A 25,742-nucleotide genomic window follows, 5' to 3' on the forward strand; every position below is an offset into this window, starting at 1 on the left:
GTATAATCCCTAATTAATAAATATTATTAATAATAAACAGGATTTATATAGCGCCAACATATTACGCAGCACAGTACATTAAATAGGGGTTGCAAATGACAAACTATTACAGACAGTGATACAGGAGGAGGGGACCGTGCCCCGAAGAGCTTACAATCTAGTAGGTGGGGGAATTTCACACACAATAGGATGAGAGATATGTAGTGGTGGGAAGTAGTGATGGTTTCAAAAGACAGAAGATGGGTAGGCGAGTTTGAAATAATGGGTTTTGAGTGTTCTTTTAAATGAGCAGAAAGTAGGAGCAAGCCGATTAGGACGAGGAAGACCATTCCAGAGAGTTGGGGCAGCTCTAGAGAAGTCTTGTATCCGTGTGTGTGATGAGGTTATGAGTGAGGAAGTCATTAGTATGTCATTGGAGGAGCGGAGAGAGCGGCTGGGGGAGTATTTTTTTTACCAGGTCAGAAATGTAAGTTGGACAATAACTGTGGAGGGAGATGAAGGCAAAGCACAGGAGCTTAAATTTGATTCTCAGGTGAAATGGAAGCCAGTGTAGAGATCTGCAAAGAGATGCAGCAGAAGAAGAGCGTTGGGAAGGATGGATGAGTCTGGCTGCAGCATTCAGAATAGATTGTAGAGGAGAGAGTCGGGTTAGTGGAATACCAGAAAGGAAGAGGTTACAGTAGTCCAGATGAGAGATGATAAGAGCGTGTACAAGGAGTTTGGTGGTCTCAGGGGATAGGTAGGGGCGGCTTTTGGAGATGTTGGGTAGGTGAAAGTGGGCAGAGTCAAAGGTGACACCAGACAACGTGCCTGAGGGGAGGGACGAATAACAGTGTTAATTGTTATCAGTTAGATATATTTTAGGGGGAGATTTGGAATTTGAGGGGGGGGATGATGATGAGTTCTGTTTTACCCAGGTTGAGTTTCAGGAATCGGTCAGACATCCATGATGAGATGGCTGACAGGCAGCATGAGACCTTATCCAGGACTGGGGGAGACACGTCAGGGGTGGACAGATAGATTTGAGTGTCATCAGCATACAGATGGTACTGTAAGACAAAGGAGGATATGAGACTACCGAGAGAGGAGATCTACAGAGAAAAGAGAACCGGTCCAAGGACTGACCCTTGGGGAACACCAACAGGGAGGAGAGTGGGCGAGGAGGAGTTACCATTGAAAGAAACTTGAAAGGACCAGTCAGACAGATAGGAAGCAAACCAACTTATATTTACATTAAAAACATATGAAAAATCTACAGGGAACATAAGCGTTATGTACAAAATCATAAATCTCAAAGGTAAACAGACATTTCATGACATTATGTGACACAAATTGAGATAAATATTTCTTTAAATATCAAAAGATTCCTGTAAAAGTAGAAATTCAGATCAACAAAAATCATCCACCTGCAGCCCTTATTATAGGATGTGTTAACCATAATTAATCTAAACAGAGTGGAATTGTTGATAATAAGGATCATATGTAGAAATGGGAATGCTTAGGTAACCACAAATGTTGCTTGTAGATCCTTCTAGACTGGACAGGAATATCAGAACTATATGTGAGTTCAGATTTGCATTTAAATCAAGAAGATATTATATGTAATGTACATCAAGGGTATTATGTACAATAAATTCTTATTGTATATATTCGACTTTCTGGGTATATTAGTGGCATATCTAGTGGCTTCTAATATACCTAGATTAGTATTTCTCAACCAGGGTTCCTCCAGAGGTTGATAGGGGTTTCTTGAGCAATGTGTGCCTCTCAGGTCAGTGCCAGTGATACCAATGATCTTTTTGGCTATCTGTAACATTCTTTCATCTGTGACATTCTTGCCATTGGTCAGCCATGTAAGAAGTATTCTTCTTCTCACTGTCTAACAAACTGATGTACTGTGAGCTGTAGATATAGTAAGTATAGCAGACCACAAAATTATTTCAAGGGATCCCCCACATTTATACGTTTGGGAAAGGCTGCTCTAGAGGTATCCATCTCTGAGATTATTCCATTGGATGTTCCTAGTCTTGTTCCACCTGGTACTTTCAATATATTAAAAAAAAGCTGGGAGAGAGACAAGTCCTTGTAAAAACTGGAGGGTGGAATTGAGAACAGAAGTCTTGCAGCTACAGCTTCAGAATTAGTATCAACCTTTTTCTGACTTAGCAATATAGCAATAAATTTAAATGTGTGATGGTTTATCACTAGCTGTAAGCCACTAGGGGTTCACCCTAATCAGTAGTGAAGATCCAACAACCATAAACCAGCACCCAGTAGTGCATTACCCAACAACTGTGGATTTATTAATTATAGAAGGGGGTCCCTGAAGACCTGAATGGTATTTCAAGGGCTCCCCATGTTAAAAAGGTCAAAACACACTGGTCTGCAAGTAAAACCCCTTGAAAGGATCTGGCACATTTTAAATATCCTAGTCATCATCTAGTTAGATGCAAGTTATGAAATATTTTTGTAATTACTACTATTTAAATCGGATATCCCAAATTTTCAAGTCTAAACACTAATGAATGGAAAACTTTATCATTTGTTTGTGGCAATGAAAGTTGTCCCCGGTAAACATTTTCTCCCATCCTAAATTATGTGACATGGTCGAAGATTGTATCTTGGAAGAGAAGAAGGAAGATTGTGGCATCTGGTGTGTATAGAGGGCTTTGGTTCCGCTTTAAAGTGCATATGTAGTCCTAGAAGTAGGCCTCTATCAAATGTCCATATACAGTTATATTGCTTGCTGGGTGCATAATCGAAGAGTAATAGTAGGAGATAAATGTTTCATGTTTACTGAGAAAATGCTGCTCAATGTCCCAGTGATGATCACATACAGTTGACATTTAAAGATCTGGCAACCTCCAGACCTGAGGAGTGCTGGATTTTCGAAAATTCCGTATTTTTGAAAGTTATACTTACTTCCACACACAGGCCAGTCTTCCTCTCGCAGCACCCGCAGACATCTTGCACAGTTCCAAGGAGCAGGCAGCAGGGACGTGTTAACGTGTATTTAGTGTAGCAAGCAAGACCTAACAGCTGTTTCTGCAGAACAGTGCCATCAAAACATTAGTGGCCAAACAGTGTACTACAGTTCCTGTATTGAACATGCACTCTGAAATTCATGCTGGAAAACTGAAGGAACCGGATTATCGATGACCGGATTTTCAATTGTCAATTGTATCGAAAGGCATAGACTAATGTTCATTTGATATGTGTTAAAGCACAGAATCTTTTTCTAGATTGGCTCAATTGCCTGTTAAGCAGAGACTACAGGAAAAAATACCTTTAGACATACCACAAACAGTGAAAACAGCTGGAAACCGCTTTATCTCCAGGAATCGTAAGTTGTCCAGATTTACTAAATACTTTTTAAATCCATCCCAGCAAGAATATTAACATAGAAATAACATTGTATAAGTCCACTTTAAATGGATACCAGGGGCCAGATTCCTAGCCTAAACTTGGTACATTTTTCCCTTTTATAAAAACTGTTCCATTCGAATAAATATTTCAATAAAAGTCTATAATTAAATGACATAAAAAATAAAATATTTAATATAATATAACTTGCATCAAACTGAATGACTCATATTAAATTCCAAACTATACCGATCCTTTTTTTTTTATTAAAAAAAAATTAGGAAAAAAAATGAATGTCTGACCTTCACAAAACTAAGCAGAATAAATAAGAAAAGGTTTATATAAAAGGCGTTTTGAAGGCACTGTAAATGATTTCAAATTTTTTAAAAGTCAGAATCTTTCCTTCTTGCTGGCCGCGATGGAGACACAATGATATCGTCGGAATCGTCAGACTGTACCTCTTCGATAGGTTGTTGTGCCTTCCCTAATATAATGAAAATGAACAGAATTTGTTATATGGTAGAATGACTTTAAAGTATAGCATCACTTGTCCTAAAATGTATTCACTACGTACTGATAGTACTTCCTGCATTACTCTGATATTCTACTGCTGGGAGATAGATTGCTCATTCAGCCTAATGCAGAGCAGGTCCAAGCTGTGCCCTCTATAGAAAGAAGAAACATCTGATTTACAATAAATATGGATGAAAAAATAAGGCCAGGAATGATGCTGGGAGAAAGCTCTGTTCTCAGGAAAAGTAACAAAATATATATTGGAATTCTACCAAAGGTTGCAGGGACAACCACAAATGCATAACAAATAAAGAAAAAATGCTTTAAGACAAGCCCTCACTATCTCCGTAACTGCAGAGATGGATCTATTATTTCTCTACATGCTGCCACTTTTTTCAGTAAATGTTTTTATTTTCCTGCCAGCAGTGAGTTGGCTGTCTGACCACCTTCTAATCTGTAACACAGAGCAAATACAAAGTTAAAACATAAGAGAGAAAATGAGCTGAGTGCTGATTTGTTCAGACTGGCCGTGTCTGGGCAGATTACAACCTGCCCGATTAGCAGCAATCGCAGTCAGCCTCAGAGTGTTTTGACAGGCAGTTGGAGAATATTTATCAACTGCCCCGTGACTCCTCCAGTAGGACTAGGCCCTGCATGTAGCATGCTGTTGTGCCTGTAAGGCAGTAGTTACACTATTTCACAGCCTGACAGGTACAACTAATCTAATCATTCCCAAAGGACTTACTAGAGCTCTTGAAAAGTTTGAGAATTAATTGTTCCACAGTGTATACAGCTACAGATGTTAGGGCATTTTTGGAAGCTCATTTACTGCTTGTTAAAAAAATATATTAACTTTATGTCCATAGTCTCTTTTGCCTGATCATTCTGCCTGCCTGTCAGGACATAGCGTTGTCTCTGTAAAAGTGTGGCTCAGTGTAAAGACCTAGAAATATTCCACTGCCTGATTCCATTTCCTTTCAAAGGAACTATGTTATAACCACTCAGCTAAAAATGATAGCCAAAGACCTTAAATCCAGAAGAGCAGCTGAAATCAGCTGCAGTGACAAGAGACAGTTGCCGCAGTACTGCATAGGCAGGTAGGTTAAGATATCTGCATATTATGGCAAAAACCTGAGCGCCAGCAGCAGAGTTTACTTCTGCTATAGGTACTGTAACAAAGTCATCTACCTGACTGCAGCTTTGATAGTGAAGCGCGAGAAGGCGGTCTCTTGGTTACTTCGTCATCCTCCTCTTCAGATGCCAGCTCCTCAATTACTTCTTCGCCGCTGTCACTATCTGTAATTAAAAAAAAATGATGTTTTTTCTTGTAGTATCAGTTTCCTGAATGCATATGGGTAAATTTAGAGAGTGGAGAATACCTGGTGCTTACTAGTAACAAGGCACATTTACTCACTGTATTGTTTGCCAGATTCAGTTTTTATTTACCATAGTTAGGTGCACATCTAGATCTCCTAATCTTTAAATGGAAAGCCATAACATTTGAGCTGCCAGATGTGATCCGTATCTTACTTTCCCTATTTGCAGCGATTACTATGGAGAATCTCCAAGTGTAACTTCTGCTTGCTCAATATTGCACATTAGTAAGGCCAATTTGTATTTTAGACTAAAATCCTAAACCTATTAGTTTGCCATAGGCTAGCAAAGCACATGTTCCCTTTAAGTACACCTCTGCACAGAGTCAACAGCTTCCAGAACTGTAAATAAAAATAACCCAAGCCCTCTGTTCTGCAAACACTGACTTCAGTCCCTCAAGTCCAGGTCTTGCTCACCAACCTTCCTAATCTTCCATGGCTGTGACTCTACTAATAAAGAAACAGATCATTTGGCAGGTAGGTAGTTTCCATAGCTGAAAAATAAAGAACAATTATGATTTTCCTCAGCAAAGTAGAGATAATAAAATACATAAGATCTTACCTAGGTAAAATTGAGAATTTTGATTGGAAGGTTTCCTGGACATGGGGGATCTTGTGGTTTCTCTGGGAGATTTTCTGATTGGGCTATCTCTGCCCTTCACCTCACTGGTTCTGAGACAAAGGAAAATGTATATTTAGTTATATTGAAAAGGAAATACTTCTGTTTCCTATTATGTTTGACATAATGGACTTAATGAATCATTCATAACACAATCAATCCTCATTGTATCTAAAATGACAATCAAGGTGCATCTGAAACATTTTTCTTTTTAATATAAATAAAATTGGGATTGGTTAGGGATACATTTTTTTCTGTATGGTCGTGGAGTCCAGTGCAAAGATATTCCTTCCCTTTCATGTTTCAAAGACACAGAGGGATTATTTCCCACCTTAGACAATTAACACAAGGGCAGGGGCAAACCTCCACTGTCTGTCCTAATAGGACAAATGGAGAGAGCAATCATCCCCAGATGGGACTCCAACAGTAATAAAACCCGAAAGAGTTTATTCCCTTTTTGATTTTTATTTAACTGAGGGATGTAATTACAATTGAACCATATTGACTCTGATGCATGAATCCTCCCCAATAATTTATTATTTGTTTTTACTTATTTGATACTCACCTTTGGATTGTCTGACAACTTGGCACCAGCCAAGCCAAGTATGCCAGTAACACCCTAATGATATATATCAATGTTTTAGCAAGAATGACATTTTTTTTAGTGCACAGACATGTATCATATCCCAGAGAAACAACAGATTGCACAGAGATTTCAGGGATGTCAATTGTCAGCCTGGAAAAACCATTGTTATCAATCAAGACACAGTTTCCACTGCTAGGTATTCACAGAAAATATGTGTATGTGTGTATGAACCAGACGGGATCCACACTGCTTCCTTATCTTGGACTCACTAGCTTGGCCAAGCTGAGCATTGACATCCAGATATAGTCCATGAGTTATAACTAAGCAGCGGGAGACTTTATTCCATTAAGCACATTAAAGCACATGCACACTACAACACTTTGCCATAAGGCTATGACCTGATTAATAAGTGCCATAGTGCAAAATGCAACAAGGCTTCCTTGCTGCTGTAATCAATTTAAGTTTTCTGATGCTCAGCTCTAACTCTGTGCTGTGGATCTGTGCACTTATTCAAAATAATATTTTAAGAAACTGTAAAATGATTTAGCTAATGCCAAAATTTTATACTGTTCAACTAGTGATATGCTGCATTTATTTTACACTGTCAGATGACAGATGCAAGACATGCAGACAGAAGACACAGTGGTGAAGAACAGATCCCGGCCCATTGCTGCCACAACTTGTAAAGATGTACAGAGAATGGATAAAGAGCCCATTGTGTACACTCAGTTATGGTTAAGAGATGTACCTTGATCTCTGGCCCAGCATGTTTGTGCGCGTTAAATGAGCTCTAAATGTGGACTGCAGAAGGGTCACATGATCCTCATCCTCCTTGCTGGGTTCCTGTAGAAGTTTACTCTCAGACGCGGCACTGTCCTGTAACAAAACCACAGATATGGCTAGAATCAGTCAGTGCAAGGGACTAGATTGAAAGATAGGTAACAAGTTAGGAACAAGTTAGGTAACAAGGATAGGAAACAAGTTCTCATACCTTCACCAACTCCAATGATATTCTGTAATGGGGGTGTAATGTGTAAATTATCATCTGCATGCTATTATCTCTGTCATGCTATTTAATTACATAGAATTTTTCAGTAACTTTACAAGTCTGCATAGATACATTCTTGACATGTTGGTCACAATATACTGTAACATAATAATAAAAAATACATTTCATTATTTAAAAGTATTTATTGTGCTCCAGTCACATACCATGGGCTGAGACAATTCAATCAGCCTGCTGCCTGAAGGAGAAAGCATTGCCACAGTCTCCTCTCCCAATGATCAGACTGTAATGTTGTAACATGTTTCAATATTAGAGACAAATTGACAGCTGATTTGTATAATGGCTGATAAGTGTAAGACATTTGTGAATATAGCTACAAGCTTCAGAATGAGGATTGTGCCATCCCTGGCATTTCCAAGAGGTAATGGTGACCCCGAATGATACCTAGACAAAGATTGCTCTGTCCTTGCAGAAAGAAAAGGAGATGAAGACATTCTGAAAAAGAAAGCTATTATCTACGTCAAGGGTAACAAATACCTAAACGTGTAATACCCGTGTTATACTTTATTTAGCATAAAACACTATATCTGATGACAGATACACTTTAAGCTTAGGGCCCATGGTCAAGTAGGAAAATATAGGGGTGTGTGTGTAGTTTATTGTGAATTACTAACTACCAGTGCATGTCAAAGTTTTTTCTGTCATAGAGCTTAGAATTAAGTCGCTGGAACTGTGAAAAACTGATTAGTCTGAGCAATAGTTCAGCAGACTTGCCGACTATACTTCCTACACACGATAAATAGCATTACATTTTTAAACTTGCTCTATGATCATTGCATATAAATAAGGAAAGCAATATTTGTTGCTCTACATTTTCTGTCTCTAATTTTGTAAAACTTTTGTTTCAGTACAGGTTAAAAAAGCAACATGCAGGATAGTCACAGACAAGTTTTTAGCCTATCTAATGTTTTTGGCACCAGATCTTGCTTAAGTAGAGGATATGGTGGGGAATTTAGAGGGGATTTCAGGAAAAACTTTTATTTGTAGAGGAGCATATTCTTTAGAGAAACATGGAAAGAATTTCCCACACGTTTTCAATAGGAAATCTTTGTTTCATCAGTACTGCCACCTGAGGTTCACACGGAGTACTGCAGTGGAACCATAAAGCACTCTGTAAACAAATGTATTTTATTTAGCTAATGTAAGCTAAAAGGGACAGTGAAAGGTAAGAACTCATCCATATAATATGTAAACAAACACACACACAATGTTCTTTAACAAAGGATACATAAATTGCTCATATAACAAATCCAAGTGATAAAGATCTTTCTTTACCTGGCGGCTCATACTATTTGTTCTTGGTGACTTTACACGAGATGTTGAAGACTGGGGGGATAACATTTTCTGCCTTGCTAGGTGACCCCGGAGAGCTGCCTGGAGAAACACAGTCCCCTAATAAAAAAAATAAATAAAGCAACATAAACAAAAGTGGATCCTCCATGTTCCAGAAACAACGGTAAACCTATAAGTAAATCTCACCTACAAGAATGGTTGGCTTCACCAATGATTTTAATGAATGCATGAAACCAGCTTGATGGAAATAAATGTAATATGTGTTACTGGTCTAAAAACTTTTTGCTGTACATAATTCGTTAGGTACATGTACATGGGAGCAGACAAATTTCTGCATTCACACGCAGGCTTTACGTCTGCAGGGCTACACCATGATTGTACTTTCCTGCTCCTATTTAGTTATGCTCTCTTTTTGCTGGGGGAATTTTTTGGTACAGTGAATACAGTAGTCGTTTTAACTTTTGTTTCTTTTTTTATGTACATACTAGCTGATAACCAGGCATTGACCGGGTATTTAGTTATTGCAATCTTATATTGTACAGGAAAAAGAATCAAATAAAGCTATAGTGATTTTCTTGTCTACGGTGGTGTTTCATTTTTTTGCCTTTGATTGCACTGGGCCAATTGCCTTACGTTTTCTCGAAGGCATTATTACAGGCTAGAAATTTGTTAAGGAGTCCAAAAAAAGAATGTGAAAATATAAGCAAAAGGCACACTGTCAATACACTGAGAAATACATACACGCATACATACATGCAAATATACCTCGCCGCTGCCACAGCGCTGTACAAAGATCAGTGGTGCACTCGCATGAGTCTGAGTCATATGTCTAGCATGTTTGGTTAAAATGTCTCGATGCATTTCCGAGTGATGACATACACACACACATACATACATACATACATCCAGATATAGCTGTGACATATAGCACAGTGCTGTACAAAGATGACTGGTGCACTCACATGAGTCTCAATCATGTGTATGGCAAGTTAGGTTGAAATGTCTCCATGCGTTTTCGAGTGCTGATGGAACATACACACATACATACACACCTACATCCAATTTTTTTCAATATATAGATTTATATAGCTTTGACATATACCATAATGCTGTACAATAAAACACTGAGCTGGACCCATCAGTCTCTGTACAGAGGAGCTGACACTTTAATGTCCCCCCCATAGTCAAACACTAATATTATACATTTATATACCTCTGATATATACACAGCGCGGTACAAAGATTAGTGGTGTCTTATGTCTAGTAAGTTTGGTTTAAATGTCTTGATGCATTTTCGAGTGATGGTGAAACATAGCAAGTTTGGTTGAAATGTCTCCATGCGTTTCCTAGTGATCACATACACACACACATACATACATACAAATATAGCTCTGACATATAGCACAGCGCTGTACAAAGATGACTGGTGCACTCACATGAGTCCCAGTCATACGTATGGCAAGTTTGGTTGAAATGTCTCCATGCATTTTCTAGTGATGGTCAAACATACATACATACATACATACATATATACGATTTTATATATATAGATCAGGGGTCAGCAAACTGTTTTGGCCACTAGGCAAATTTAGGAGGTCAAAAAGGCACACTAGGGCGGACTCTCTCTCGAGTCCGGCGCTGATGGCTCGACCCCCCACCAGGAGCGCCGCCCCTCAAGGGAAATCACTCTCCTCCGCAATGCATATTGAGGAGAGGGAATGTCCCCTTACCCCCGCATGCGGCTCTGGAGCCGCCGGTTGTCGACCCCTGCTGACCGGGTTTAGGCCGGATCGATTAGGGGGGCATTAGGCTGGAATGGACTACTGGCTAGGCTGTATCTGGCCTAAAGTCCGGAGTTTGCCTACCCCTGATATTGATGAACAGTATAATGGTCTTGTTATTTGCAAAGCCTATGATTACTTACTGCTGAAGTGCAGTGCTGTATGTGTTTGTTGCTTCCTTTATGAGTAATGATAAGTAATCACTGTGTCAGTAAAAACCCAACAGCACCCTACTGATATTTTGCAGTGGTATTTCAGCTATATTGTTGAGAAATGATGTTGCATATATAACTAGGACAGTCGCTATAGGGGTTCCTAATAATCTGTAATATTAAAATCATGGTTGTGAAGAATAAGACCCATCAAATAACTGCATATGGCAAGCCATATAAATAACTTTCTGGTAAGACTGCAGCAATACTTTTTTTTTTTTAGTTTTTTTAGACTAAGGAAGAATTAAAATTGTATATTTTGCGAATGATGTCCTTTTATTTATGAATAATCATGTAAAGATATGTGTGAAGTGATCATATTGCACTCTATGGAAATTTTTCTGGTTTTAAGGTGAACCAATCAAAAAGCGAATTGATGTTTGTACGTGGTGGAGGTCCTCCGGCTATAACAAATTGGGTGACCCCAATGGGAATCAAACTGGCACATCACTTTTTTACCTATCTAGGGATTCAGGTTTCCCGAAATGTACCTGAAATGTATAGTTTGAATTATATCCCTCTTTTTAAGAGAATATTTGCAGAATTGACAGCATGGAAAAATCTCCCATTATCTCTCACAGGTAGATGACATTTGATCAAGATGATCAGTTTCACGAGACTGTTATACGCTTTACAAAACCTGCCATTTTTTTCTTAAACATGCAGATGTGTCTAAGCTACATTCAGTGTTTGTCTTTTTTATGGCAAGGCAGAGTGCCCCGCATTGCTAGACTCAAATTATGCAGGAGTAAGGAGTGTCTAGCTCTTAATTTACTGGATATTCGGAGATATAATCTGGCGTGTCTACTACGTCACACCAGAGACTGGTGGCACAACACAACATAGTTTACAGATACTCTAATGGAATCAGTTATGGTTAGTCCTTGGTCGCTGTACATTCCCCCATTTCCCAGGTCCCGAAACCAATCATTAAAAATTTGTTGTTCAGAGATACACTGATAGCTTGAAGAGAGACTTGCAAGCTTTCAAAGTCTAAGGGTCTGTTACCCCTATTCTACCTATAGGTTCCTGCCCTGGTTTCCCCCATGGGTATTAGAGGTAGAGGTAATATAAAACTTGCACATGTTTTAGATGATCAGAATTCAATCCTACCATTTGATATTGTATGTGCAAACTACGCCTTGCCTTTACATCACTCCCTCTGTTATTACCAATAAAAAACTATTTTGTTCCCACAGGGCCAGCCCATTTTACAATTTCCTAGGCCATTACGTCAAATTATGAGCTTATCTTCTACCAAATTATTCATCTCGGATATCTGAGTTTTAGCTCTAGTGATAAGACTCTTAAAGAATCTCATGTAGAGAAATGGGCTGTTTTCTAGGTATAACATGTGAGGATACTCTTGAGATACTGAACGTTGTTGGGCTCTGGTTAGAAAGGCTATTAATAGCGAAAATTGGAGGGAAGTGCAGTTTAAAATTATTTACAAGGCGTATTATGCTTATGACCGTAAATTCAGTCCCAGGTCTATAGATAAATTTTTAACGGCCTGCCCGAAATGCCAAGAACCAAATGGTTCAGATGAACATGCTCTTTGGACCTGCCCTTATATTCAGATATTTTGGGACTCTGTGTTCCTTTTTTATGTGGCCTATATCGGACCCAGTAAGGCAATTATCTTCACTACTGGCTCTCTTCCACACAAATTATGTTCAATATGATCTCGCTCCTCGCGGTCATTAAATAAAAAAAAAAATCGAACACCTGTGCTTATTGGCAGGTACAAATGTAATATGCAAAATTGGCTTAACTCGTCTCCTTCTACTTTGACTCAATTACAGCAAGTTCTTTATCGGTTAATGTTAATTGATAAGACAATTAACATGGAGACTCACTCCACCAAATTTTTTGATACTTGGATTACTTTTTTTGAAAGTAACTTTGCCACATGACCAAGTGGAAGATGTTATAAATGCTTTTTCTTTTGAGACTCCACTTGGTATCACCTTAGATCTTTAGGGGCAGTAACTGAATGAGGGTTTTTCGATGAGCGGCTCCAAATGGGACTTCCTATACTTGAGGAGGCCATCACCTTCTGTCCAAGTGACCACACTGAAAGTGAGGGGAAATCTTCCCAATGGTGACACAGTAAGCAATGAAATCTAACAGAGATTCTAACCCTAAATACAAAAGAAATGTGAAAAACAAATTCTCATTGTGCATTGTACACCAAATCTTACCAGTACTATTAGTCCCAGGTCAAATATCCCAGGTATAAATGCTATGATCTAATCACTCAATGGCCCTGATTTATTAAAGCTTTCCAAGGCTGGAGAGGATACATTTTCATCAGAGAAGGAATGGATTTCCTAAAATCTTTTGCTATTTGCTAGCAAATGTTTCGAATCCTGGACCAGATCTATTCCAAGTTTGCTGGATCACCCAGCTTCAATGATGAAAGTGTATCCTCACCAATGTTGCTCCTTTTAGAACACAAACTTACTGGATGTTATTAGACTGCTTCAGGAAATAGAAGGACATACGTGCCTAAATATATATATATATATATTATATTATATATATATTATTTATATATATTTAGATATATACACAGATTCAGCTTCAGAAAATCAATAGATCTTATAGATCCTAATAAATATTTCACTTTTGTATTTGTTAAAATCATTTTAAAATGCACTTCTACAGTAAGGTGTTATCACCGGCCTTGGTATACAATGCTCACATTTGACAAACTTTGCTGGTCTTCTAAAAGTTGATATAATCAATGACCAAAATAATTTGGAGAGGTGTTTTCATACATTGGGCCATATATTGTGTACGCATACTTTTGACAATTTATTGTAGGTCCGGTGGTCAGGTGTTTTAAAGCCAAAGTGCTCACCCATGTTTAGCTTTATAGTACAGATCTGATAGTCAGGTGCTGACATACTTTTGCTCGCATAATATAGATCTGATGGTCAGATGTTTATATAGATTTAGCCATATAGTATAGCTCTGATGGTCAGGTGTGAACATACTTTTGACTATATAGTGTACAAGAGTAAAAGTGGCAAACTGATAAAACCCTACTAAAAAAGATGTTCTATCCCAACTTCTGAATATCTAAGAGAACCCTTATTAGCCTTATATATTTCTGTAATGATGCCCCATAAACAATCATTGGTAAAAAAGGTCAATAATGACTATCTGCCTGTGTATAGGCACCTTGAAAGACCTAAATGTAAAGCATTTTAAAAGTCTATGAGATCATGTTTGCAACAACCATTACAATTTACATAGGTTCATCTGAAGAATGACATCTCAAATGACTACCATATGCTGGTAATGATACTGTGCAAAGAATGAAGTGCAGCAAAGAGGCTATAAAAGTCATGTTAAATCTAGACGGCAATGATATAATAATCAGCCAATCATCTCTGCTGTCCTCCAGCCATCTGTCTAATATTTTCATTTAATAACATGACACTAGGTCATGGAGCTCAGATAGCACAGCTGTCTGTACTGCTCACTTTTAATAAAGTGCCTTGTATTTAGTATTTTTTGGCAAATTTTACTAAACATTTATAGCTACATTGCACAAAATGAATTCTATAACAAGCTTCTCAACCTGCTAAAATATAGTTTGTAAACAGATACGGGAATCAAAGAGAACCTGTTGTGCCACTAAAAGTGTAAAGCAAACATTACAATGGGCCAACAATGACTTTATATAGGAAAGTCCTATGCGCTGTACCCAGAAAGCTACAAGTCTTCTTATTACAGAAAAGAGAACTAAAACTACCACCAAGCTGCTCAGTAAATGTCAGAAAATGTACATACATATATACATATATAAGCAGTAGAACACCCGGTTATCCGGAACTCAGATAACTGGAAAAATTCAGATAACCGGCACCCGACAGCTCCACTTTCTTCATTGCTCCTGCAGCCCTATCAGAGCTGTAGCATGTGTTCTGTATCCAAGAACACATATCACAACTCTTCTACGGCTGTGGGAGCAACCAGGAGAGCAGAGCTGTCAGGAGAGTGGAGCAGAGCTCCACTCATTACTCTGCTCTTTGATTGGCTAAGAAAAGGGAAACTTAGATGATGGCTCAAGCTTCATCAGGGTTTCCCTTTTCTCAGCCATTCAGGGCAAGAGGTGAAAGGGGACAAGTCTCCCTATTCAAGTCTACTGCTAAAAGGCATAATGAGAAACCTCAGTTTCAGAGTTAACCGGAAACTCCACTTAGCTGGAATCGACGTTTCCCCGTGGGTGCCAGATAACTGAGGTTCTACTGTATTTATAATGTATTATAATGTATTCATTTAGATACATGCTAAACTGAAGATATTGACAAGATATTATCATTGAAACCACCAATGTTGACTTATTGATATTGATGCGGATTCCGAGGTTGTCATCCTTATCCTGGCTTTACAACCTAAGAGCTGGTGATTTGGAAACAGGCAGTGTCACATCTCATATTATAAAAGGGATGTATTACATAATAAAATACAGTAGAGTTACTTACATCTTCAAAGTCATCATTCTCTTCTTTCTGTAAAACAAAGCCTTTGGTAAATGTCTGGATCCAAAGATAGAGAAGTACATTAAATTACTAATGTCACTGAAATCACTGAAGGTGAAGGAGCAGCTTAGTTCTACTAAAACTATCACACTAGGACTGCCATTTTGTAAAGTGTCATCAACCTTACAAGCAGCTGTGGAACACAGATTCAAAAGAAAACCTGTCATGCCATGTATGGGGGCTGCTGCTGCTCTTCAGGAAATACTAGATGTTTGAGTATCTCTAGATTTTTCCACCACTGAGAAGCTGACATAAAATAAACAAGAACCAAGTAAAGTCAGAACTCCTTATCTGAATTCTTTCTGCAAATTAGTATTTTAGAAGGTATTTTAAGTCACATATAACCATTACAAATCTGAAAGCATACATTTCAAACAAGTCATAACATACAGCAGCAACTGTTTTGTTTTTTCTATTTAGCCATTTATCATTATAAAGCGATACTTGAATTTCACCAAGGTGATGTTGTCCAAGACGATGTCATCAGCCTGTTGCAGGCAAGCAGAGGCATTTCCTCAGTTTCCAATCAAGCACTATAACTTTATGGCAAGTTACATGGTGAAAGATTATAGCAGTGAGGCTGATGTGTATCAGATATTGCAAACACAGCCAAGAATTGCACCTGTGCTATGATTTACATGACTGTGTCATCTCTGAGCTGGCATCTCAGTCAAAGTAGTAATGATCAACCTAAATGATACGTGAACAAAGATGGTGCCATCTTTTTACAACGTAAAGTAGATAAATGCATTGTTAGAGGGAGAACCTTGACAGATAATGAACCTGTAATTGTTATTTCACACATCAAAGATTGCACATACACACACAAATATATATATATATATATATATATATATATATATAATGTTCAGTTTTCAAAACTGTGGTTGGCCAGTTATATTACATGGGGACAGGGACACAGTCAGGCCTGTATAAGCACCAATTGGACATCCTGATTTAAACTTATACAAGAATGCTTTCCTTACTCCCAACTACTAAACTAAGAATTAAAAAAAAAAAAAGTGCTTGTTCGTATGGTGGCAGGCTTTGCACTACACTGGCAAAGCATAGGTTAATGATATGTATTTTTTAGTGCTAAAAAAACTGAGTAGACACTACTGCTCACTGTTGTGAATCCTCACAACAGTGAGCAGGACAAGCTGCTACGTTTCATTTCAGTGTCATGTGTGAATAAAGAACAGACTACCCATGGTTAGAAAAAGTACAAGCTGTTTGTAGTGGGGTATGTACAGATGACTCCCTAGTGGCAGCTTTTGCTGGATTTTGTTTCCAAAAAAAAATTATTGTATATAGATTTTATTTGGTTCATTTGATGTTAAAATGTTGTTGCCAGGTTAAGCTAAGTTATTTTTAGAGAGTTATTAACTACAATCTTGCCATTCCTTGTTTGTGGAGATCAAAAGAAAACTTGAACTTTGCCATCATGTTGAGAAAAAAAAAAGTATTTTGCCACAGCTATAAACCAAGTCAACAGAGGAGTTAGAAAGGACGCGTGTTGTGGTCTGTTTCCTAATAACAGAAAAAGGAATGCTTCGGGAAATACAAAAATCCAAGAACAGTTAGGGAAAAGTAACAGGGTCCCATCAATGCAGACTTCTACAAAGGTCCCCCTCATATCTGTCAAGCCAAAAGTAAAATACGTTTTACTTTTAAATATAAAGGAATATGCTTTGACTCCCTTCATGAGACATGAGTGTTGTTTGGAATAGCACTGCCTCAAAAGCGAGTCACATGTTCCTTTATAACAAGAAGTATAGGGGATTTCTTTTTGGCTTCCAGGTGAGCAAATAAAAGTTAAGTTTATGAATCTGCATTAAAGTAGATCTGTTGCTTATGCCAGCATGGGTAAAACATAGGAGCGCAGAGCCTCCCGTGATACGCACGTCACCCATACCGCTGCTTCTGCACAGGCTGATCTCAGGCAGGCGCAGAAGGAGCTTTTTTCTTCATTGGGGAAAAAAATTACGTTCCTGCGCATGCATGAGATCGGCACTCTTTACCCCCATTTACAGCAGGCTAGGTCACCTGATCTCGCACCTATGCAGTGCGAGATCGGGTGACGTATGCAGAAGTCATAAGACAGGATAGAAGATGGTGGTGCCGGGCGCAGGACCCAAACCAGGAAACCTGAAGAGGGATTGACGGATCTGCGGAGAGTGAGTGATTTTTTTTTTTAGTTTTTTTAGTTTACTTTTACTTTAAACCCAATTCTACCCACCATACATGTGTGTTTTACCTCGTGGGCTTTAAATAAACGTTGAAAATATTTGATTACGATTTGATGTATATAGGATCCAAGCAGGGGTCTTTCTGCATTTAACAATCTTACATATGTAGCTCATCACTCCCAAGGACACGTTTACCAACAATTAAAGTTATGATTAACTATAAAAAAAGTAAAATAAGCCTTGGATATCTTACTAAAGTTTACTATATATTATCATTAAATGTTTCCATTAAGACAATTTTCTTATCTGTAATGTTTATTGAAGTAAATAGTGACCCCTGGTGGCTAGAGTATGTAAATAACTTAGAAGAGTAATGAATAACACTAGAATAAATAATGATCTTTGGAAAGATATGGGTGGATTACAAATGCAGCATTTTTCATGTTGTGGAAGTACAGGAACTATTAAAGTTCCAGTATAATGATTATCCCCTCCTCAACTTACCGTGGGCATCCCCTCCTTTTTTTACACACCTAAAGCCATGCTTACAGTATTAGCACCAAGTCATTTCTCTTGCTATGTTAAATTCTGATAGGGATCCTGTTTGAGCACAAAAGCAAAAGGACAGGCCAGGAGAACAGCTGCATTGCTTGATCAGTGGTCCCCTGCACCCTAAGTCTGCATGGGTAATGGACCTGATATAGGTAAGTATATTTTTCTTGACAAGGCAAGAAAAACTTAGATTAGGATTAGATGGGAGCAAGAAATCTCACCCTGCTTTTATATTTTCTCCAGTTCTTCTGAATCACTTGTGCTGCTTCTTGCTGCCTTTGTTTCTCTCTTCCCCCAGAGGAACCAGTGGACCCCCTACGAGATGTCACACTGGATGTGCTTCTTGCAGAGCTTGGACGGGACACTGGTAACTGGCTCTGTGCCTATTGGATAAAAGAGATTTCACTTTTCATCAACAGGGTTTTGTTGTTATAAGAGGGATCGGCCCAATATCTATCAATTTCAGTGGATTATTACTAATCTCAGACCTGCCGTCACCATAAGTAGAGCTGACCCAAATAAAAGCTTAGGGACATACGCAGTATAAAAAGAAGCCTACTGGACATTGTTGGAGAAAAGGTTGCTGGCCTGGGGCAGATAGTAGGTATAACCCTGAGTGGTCTGCATTCCAGGCGTGGAGGAAATGAATAAATCACATTTACTAAAAAAAGGGGAAGTTTTGCTTTAAGGTACAAATTATAACAATAGCTTTTAATATGTGCGCCCCCCTAGAGTTTCTCTTTATAGATAGAGTATCTATAAAGATTAACTAAAATCTAAAAGGAAACATTCATAATAGCATGTGTGGCTCCACAAAATGGATCCCTAAGGACAGAAGGAAACATAAAATAACCTTTTTCACAGCCTCCAGTGCAGCCTCTTTTTCTCTTTTCTCATCTTCCAATTCAGCCTCCAACCTTTTTATCTTTTGATTAAGTCGATTAATTTCCTCTCTGTTGAAATGGAGAAAATGTGTAGTGATAATTTATCAATACAATGTGTTCTGTAAAATACAACTGTTATTTGGACAAGATACATTTCTTTTACATTTACCAAATTTCTTTTCCAGGAATTTTAAGCAGAAATATTTGGTCTATGTAAGATTCATGTTCATAAAAAAGGACCAAACAGATGAATCTAACCCTTTGCTAACACTTTCTTGTGAAATGTGTTAGTGGTAGTCCACCTCAATTGGTTTATTTTTGAAAGTGTATAAATTAGATTTCCATGTCACAATCTCTTAGCAGCCATAATTTTGTGGTGCTACACAATGGTTCTGTTTTTTTCTGATTCTTCTGCAAAAAAATTCTGTTGGATGATTCAATGAATACAATCCACGTGTGGGTGTTACACTGAAGAAAACAATGTGGGCTGCCATTGCTAACCACCTTCTAAAAATGATAGTTGCCTAGCTAATAGGTTTTCCTGCTGGCTTTAAAACTTTCAAGGTTTGTTTAAAGCTGAACATATAAACGTCATAATAAAGAAACAGATCTTTGCAGTTGGGTATTATTTAGTACATTATGATTTTTTTAATGCAGTGCATATGAAAATATTGAAGCCATACACAATGATCTTTTTTTGCAGGCAGGTTTGAAAGGTAGTAAAATCAGAACACCTGTGAACAAATCCTTATTCTTGTAGTAGTGACAGAGATACTCTACCCACGTTCTTATTGTCACATTTCACTCCTCCTGGGGCTTAGTCACAAAGCCTATGATTAGGCCCCTGGAGGAGTGAAAGGCATCAGAGAGAGGATGAAGGAGGAATGTCTCTGTCATTGCTGACAAAAAAAGTTTTTCCACAAGAGGGAACATCAGTGTGCGGCTTTACTACTTTCACATGCAAATAGTGATGGGACTTTGAGTTTACCGTCACCCAGGGCTGAAGGGAGAGGGATAGAGGAGCCAAGAGGAGTTTCAAGAGCATAGAATCAGTGAAAGTTCCTGAGTGTAACTGTAAACTAGGAGAGGAATTAGCTGGTCACTTGTTTTGCAGTGTTCAAGTGCTTACAAGAAGGATGCTTATATGTATAGAAGGAGAGAGCAGAATGACGAAATTATAAACTCATCAGACTGCTGACCCTCCATTCACTGTTCAGTCACAGGCAATGAGAGAGATAAGACCTGTAAGTAGTGCCTAACCGAAGAAGAGAAATATTAATTATCATCTCCTTCTAGACTAGTGTCTTGTGCAAAGCCGTGTAAATCAGTAAAAATGTAAACTGCTTTCATAGCTATATTTCATATGTGTATTAAGCTGTTTGCCAGAAGTTCAGCTTAACATCTGGCAACACAGTTTCCACACAGAAAGCCAAAGCAAACATTTGACAAAATCACCAAAATAAGTATTACAGCCAATAAAGTTGTTTGGCTTGAGTTCAGCTTTAAATTTGCTCTTTGTATGTCACACGTGACACAGAAGATGACATAGGCGCTTATGCCTGGAATGCTGAGCGCCTGGTTACTCAACTCAGATGGTAAGCAGTTCCCTACCCCTACCACAGAAAATAAATTAAAGATTTATTTATTGAATGAAGGAATATTACAGATGCAACCATATAATTGTTAAGCAAAGGGATAGGATTAATCTGTATTACAATTACAGCAGGGTTCTGTTATGAAGCAATAGTAGTGGCCTAGCAGACCTCCTCATGAACATTACAGTTAATTGGGAGGTAATGACATCATTATACAGGTATAAATAAACTCATTCTCATTTTCAACAGTTTATCCCAAAATGCTCCTTTCGATGACTGCAAGTGAATTCTACGGACGCTCACCTCTCATCTTTTCTGTCCTTCAACCTTTGCAGCATCCCCTCCATGTCTGTCTTTTCTTGTTGTAGTTTTCTGATGTCTGATCTTTGGAAGAGGAATATATATTACATTTTGCATTTTTGTGTTAATAATCACCTGACTGAAGCCAATAAACAGTGCACTTACTCCTTGGTGGCAAGCCTCTCCTGTAATGCCGTACGATCTTCTTTTACTTTCTTGAGTATGTTCCTCAGCCTTTCACATTCTTCATGAAGATTGGGTGTTGGTCCATCTACCTCATCAGTATTAGTATTAGCACCAAGGTGAGTGGATTTTCCCTGGTCTGTAGTTGTTGAGTTTGACTTTTCTGCCAATTCTAATTTCTGATTGAAAGAAAAAACTGGATGGTTACATGCATACATTTATACTTTTTTAGGAACTGCATACGAGGGGGTCCTGAGAAGTTCTTGACTTTGCCCCTTTCCAGATGAAAAAGAAAAATGAGTGTGGGGGCATATAACAGCCTAATATCTTAGTATGAAACTGTGCAAATATCAGGTCTTTGCGATTCTTTATACTGTTTTTTCTTTTAATGAAAAGCTGTGATGGCAGAGGCACAAGCAAGTTTCATGTTGTTGGAGTTACGGGCCGTCATAAAGTTTTTGTTTCTCCAGGGAAAGTCAGCAAAGGACATTCAAACTGAGATGTCACAAACATTGGGGGAGAAGTGTCCTTCCTACAGCACTGTCAAAACCTGGATATCTCGTTTTAAAACTGGGCATTTCACAGTTGAAGATGAGCCCCGCAGTGGGAGCCCCCCAACCTCAACTGACCCGGCAACCTACGTTGCTGTCCTTGAGCTGATTATTGAGTACCGGCAAATGTCCGCAAAAAAGATAGCCCAGATACTTGACACCTCACTGGAGCGTGTTGGGTTTGTTATCACCACTATCCTGGAGATGCGCAAGCTTTCAGCGAAGTGGGTGCTGAAATGTTTGAACAATGATCAGAAGAAGGAACGAGTTGAAGCATCCAAACCCCGTTTTGGCCCATTTTAAAGCTGCACAGGAATTTTTGGCTAGGTTAGTGACTGAGGATGAAACCTGGCTCCACATCTATGATCCTGAAACCAAGGAACAGTCAAAAGAATGACGCCACAGCGGGTCCCTGCGGCCGAAGAAGTCCCGAAACCAGAATTTGGCCAAAAAAGTCATGGCGTCCGTTTTCTGGGACAAAGACGGTATTCTGTTGGTGGACTACCTACCTCAGGGCTCTGGTATCACCGGACAGTATTATGCTAACCTCCTGGACCCGCTGAAGGAGGCAATGAAGACGAAACGCCGTAGAAAGTTGACGATTTTTCCTTTTTTAGCAGGACAATGCACCTGTGCACACGTCCAACGTTGTGGCTGCCAAATTGAACATCCTAGGTTTCCAAATGGTCCACCATCCCCCCTACTCACCTGACCTGGCCCCTTCAGACTATTATCTGTTCCCGAATTTGAAGAAACACCTGAAGGGCAACGTTTTGAGGATGTCAAGGATGCTGCCGTTTTTGATGTCAAGGATGCTGCTGAGAGCTGGTTTGTAGCCCAACCAAAGGACTTTTATTTGAACGGTCTAGAAAAGCTGCAACTACGCTGTACAAAGTGCATCGGTCTCAGGGGGGAATATGTTGAATAAATGTGTTATTTCATAACTCTGGCTCTCTGCTTTCTGGGCAAAGCCAGGAACGTTTGAGCACACCCTCGTATAACAACTGCAAGAACTGTAATGCCTAAATCCTGCAATCTAGACTGACAGGGATACCAGTTCTTCTTCATTTAAAATTAGGAAAAGAGCTTGGACTGGGTGCACACTTTTACAAGAGCAGTACAGTCACAGTGATGATGATAATATGGAGCGTCATGGAAATCTATATACCTACCCAGATAGCTGCATTCCTCTACACTACACAAAACTATAGATACTTTGCTTACTTTTTGGTGTCAGGTACTTTTGATACATAAACTTCCAACTGAGAACAGCAGTCAATACTTTAGAAAAGTGGTCATCTAAAAGCACGACAGAAACTTTCACACTTTCAGGTATGTTCCTGGACAATCAACATCTGCCTTGACACAATACATTACACCATGATGATTAGATCAAGGTGAATGATGTTGGATATAAATACTGGGATATGCTCAAATACCAAAATATAGAATAAATCCAATTTAGTTATAATTTACTAGCTATACCACAAACTGGTTTAAAAACCTACTCAGCCCTCCACACAATATGCACTTGAAGCTCCTCCAGCGTTGCATAGGTTGTTTGATGGGTGTCTGAAAATCTGTGAGATTGATCTGTTATATGATAGATCTCACCTTTTCCAATTCCAAGATTTTCCTCACCAACCTCTGTTTGCTCCATTCGTTGTACCCTAAGTGAAAAGAACTTATTCAGAATGTGGACATGGACAACACCAATACATGGATTACTGCCTCTCCGACAGCATTCTTTGTGAGTTGTAATTACAAATCATCCATATTACCTAGGAAAATATTAACCTTTCCTAATCGACACAATAGGTTTTTCAAATTCCTATGCAGATTTAAAAAGGCCGGACAACCTAAAGCCAACTGCTAAATGTAGGTATTTGATTAATTTGCACACTGGCACCTTCTAAAAAAAAACAGCAGGGAGACAATTACTTTTGTCCCATTTTCTTTCCTCCCCTGATTTAAAGTTAACAAAGAGACAGAGTCAAAGCCAATGGGATCGGTATATGTGCAGTTCTGGGGATCTGAATTAGATCCTTTTTAAAAATGTTTGCATGGACTTAGTATGTAGGGAACAGTTTTATGCTAACATTTAAATGAGACCACAGCGCCCTCCTGTGGAGACACACTCATAAGCATTTAAATATTTAATACTGAATCCAGAGGCAAACATCTAAATATGCATATAAAACACATGAATTGGAGTATAATGACCTACCAAATGATGTGCACACCTGTCCTTTTATTCCTGAGATTTACAAAGCCCTACCAAACAGTCCCGGAGGATGACGCTACTTCTCTAATACAGTTAAATGGCAGTGGGCTCACTGACCTGCTGATGATTTACTAAAGAATATGAAGCTGCATTATTGTGTGTAAGTTTAGCTTTAGCCATAATAAACATTCAGATATTTGAATGCTGTAACAAGGAATATTTTTTTAAATAATCATCCTCAGAATCTGATCTTTCGTCTCTATTGATACTCACCTTTAGTTCTGCTTGAGGTAGGTGATTGGGCCATGGCCCTGTCTAGGTCTCCCTTTAGGCTCTTGTTTTCCTCCTGCAGTTCTTTCACCTGTTTGGACAGTTTAAGTAGAGCCATGTTCATGGCTTTCTGTCTCTTCACGGACTCTCCACTCTCTGCAGAAGGTCTGCCATAAAAAATAAAGCCAAAGTAATGTTTAGTAAATCCCATGGAACTAAACAGCAAATACCTAAAGTTGTATGACTTAATACAGATCTTTGCATGCACTACTTACCTGTTACTCTACTCTGCCCCTGTGAACAGGTGACAAGAGTTATAAATACAGAAAGAGACAAGCACTTTTTAACACAGGCTTGCAATTTCAGGTCTCATAATTTCCTCACAACAGAGTCACTTTAAGAACCAATAATAGGTAAGGTAAGGTACGCCAGTCAAAGCTGAAAATTTAACCTTGAAACGCATACACAAAGCATAGCCTGTCTGCTGATTATTTCAGTTTTTTTATGTAGGTTTTGTCTCAGTGCACAAATCCATCCCAGCCCCTGGTGATCTGAGAACCTTTGCTTGTGTACCAAATTAAGAATGCAAGCAAACAGCTAAATACATGGATGAAATATTTTTACTTGCCAAAAGATTTTTATTTCTATCTATCCAGTCCTATGATATACACATCTATGCTACAAAGAACAGCCCTGTAAGGCAGAACATGAGACCAGATTTCCATCTTTGCAGGTTTTAACACTTACAGGTCTTGCACTTTCCTCAGCCTGCAACTGGGCAGTAAAATGAGAAGCAATACATTGATAAGCTTCTTTCTCTACCTGAGGTTCAGCCTAAAGTACAATAAGACAGCATCTTCACTGAGCAATATTGGACTTACTTTTTTTCTTGGGTCTCAGCTTTAGCCAACAATAGCTGTAACCGCTGAATCTATAGGAGAGAATAAAATGTTCAGTATGTACAAAGTTGAGTGAAGGTAATTTAAAAAAAACCTATGATAATCATAATAATACCAAATACCTAACATTGTACAGAACTGGAGAATGGTCAAAGTATCAAAGAGGGGGTTACATTTCTCAGACTGTGGTTGGACATTGAGTAATAAGCTGTTCAGTGATAGCAACTAAAGTAAATGGTTCTCTTTACTATGTAAAGTAGTGTTTTCCCCAGCCCCTTTTATTTGGGCACACCTGACACTAAGTAACCACCCGGCTGTTTTAGGGTGGTTACTGAAGGGTTGGGGAGGCCACCCTCCTCCAATTTCTTCCTACCCGGCTTAAATATTTCTGGGTTCAACACAGTAGAGCACTGTGATTTTACAACCTACCTCTTCATAGTAGGTCTCCATAGCTATTCTCATCTCTTCCACATTAGTAGTTTTAAGCTCTGTCTGCAGTTTGCTGCAAAAAAGCACACACATCTTAATTTGCATACTTACATTTTTAGGACAGCTTCATCTGTAATTTTAATGACAGATGGCGTGTCTCTAGATTACCTTGTGCCGTAATTTCTCTAATAAAAAGAGGTAATTTGTCATGCACTAAGTGATTACATGGTAAACTATCAGTTTAAAACTTAAACATAAATGACCAAGCACCACTGTGGTTCCCTTTAAATAGAACACAGTACCT

At 38.6% G+C, this 25,742-nt stretch overlaps 1 protein-coding gene across 2 annotated transcripts in view; it reads right to left on the reverse strand.

The window, feature by feature from the left end:
* Positions 1-1,206: 1,206 nt before the first annotated feature.
* Positions 1,207-25,742, reverse strand: part of IQCE (IQ motif containing E) — a 34,821-nt gene continuing 10,285 nt past the window's right edge. For both annotated transcript variants that reach the window (XM_072417788.1, XM_072417787.1), the window contains exons 11-24: positions 25,439-25,511; positions 24,992-25,041; positions 24,114-24,277; positions 23,231-23,286; positions 21,048-21,244; positions 20,886-20,966; positions 18,957-19,056; positions 18,325-18,486; positions 15,306-15,332; positions 8,796-8,912; positions 7,203-7,330; positions 5,812-5,921; positions 5,065-5,172; positions 1,207-3,847 (exon numbers count right to left, since the gene is read on the reverse strand). In XM_072417788.1, the coding sequence (XP_072273889.1) occupies positions 3,747-3,847; positions 5,065-5,172; positions 5,812-5,921; positions 7,203-7,330; positions 8,796-8,912; positions 15,306-15,332; positions 18,325-18,486; positions 18,957-19,056; positions 20,886-20,966; positions 21,048-21,244; positions 23,231-23,286; positions 24,114-24,277; positions 24,992-25,041; positions 25,439-25,511 (1,474 nt within the window). In that variant the 3' untranslated portion in view covers positions 1,207-3,746. The remainder of the gene's footprint in view (positions 3,848-5,064; positions 5,173-5,811; positions 5,922-7,202; positions 7,331-8,795; positions 8,913-15,305; positions 15,333-18,324; positions 18,487-18,956; positions 19,057-20,885; positions 20,967-21,047; positions 21,245-23,230; positions 23,287-24,113; positions 24,278-24,991; positions 25,042-25,438; positions 25,512-25,742) is intronic.

The sequence above is a fragment of the Pyxicephalus adspersus genome, chromosome 7, assembly GCF_032062135.1.
Source record: "Pyxicephalus adspersus chromosome 7, UCB_Pads_2.0, whole genome shotgun sequence".
NCBI lineage: Eukaryota > Metazoa > Chordata > Amphibia > Anura > Pyxicephalidae > Pyxicephalus > Pyxicephalus adspersus.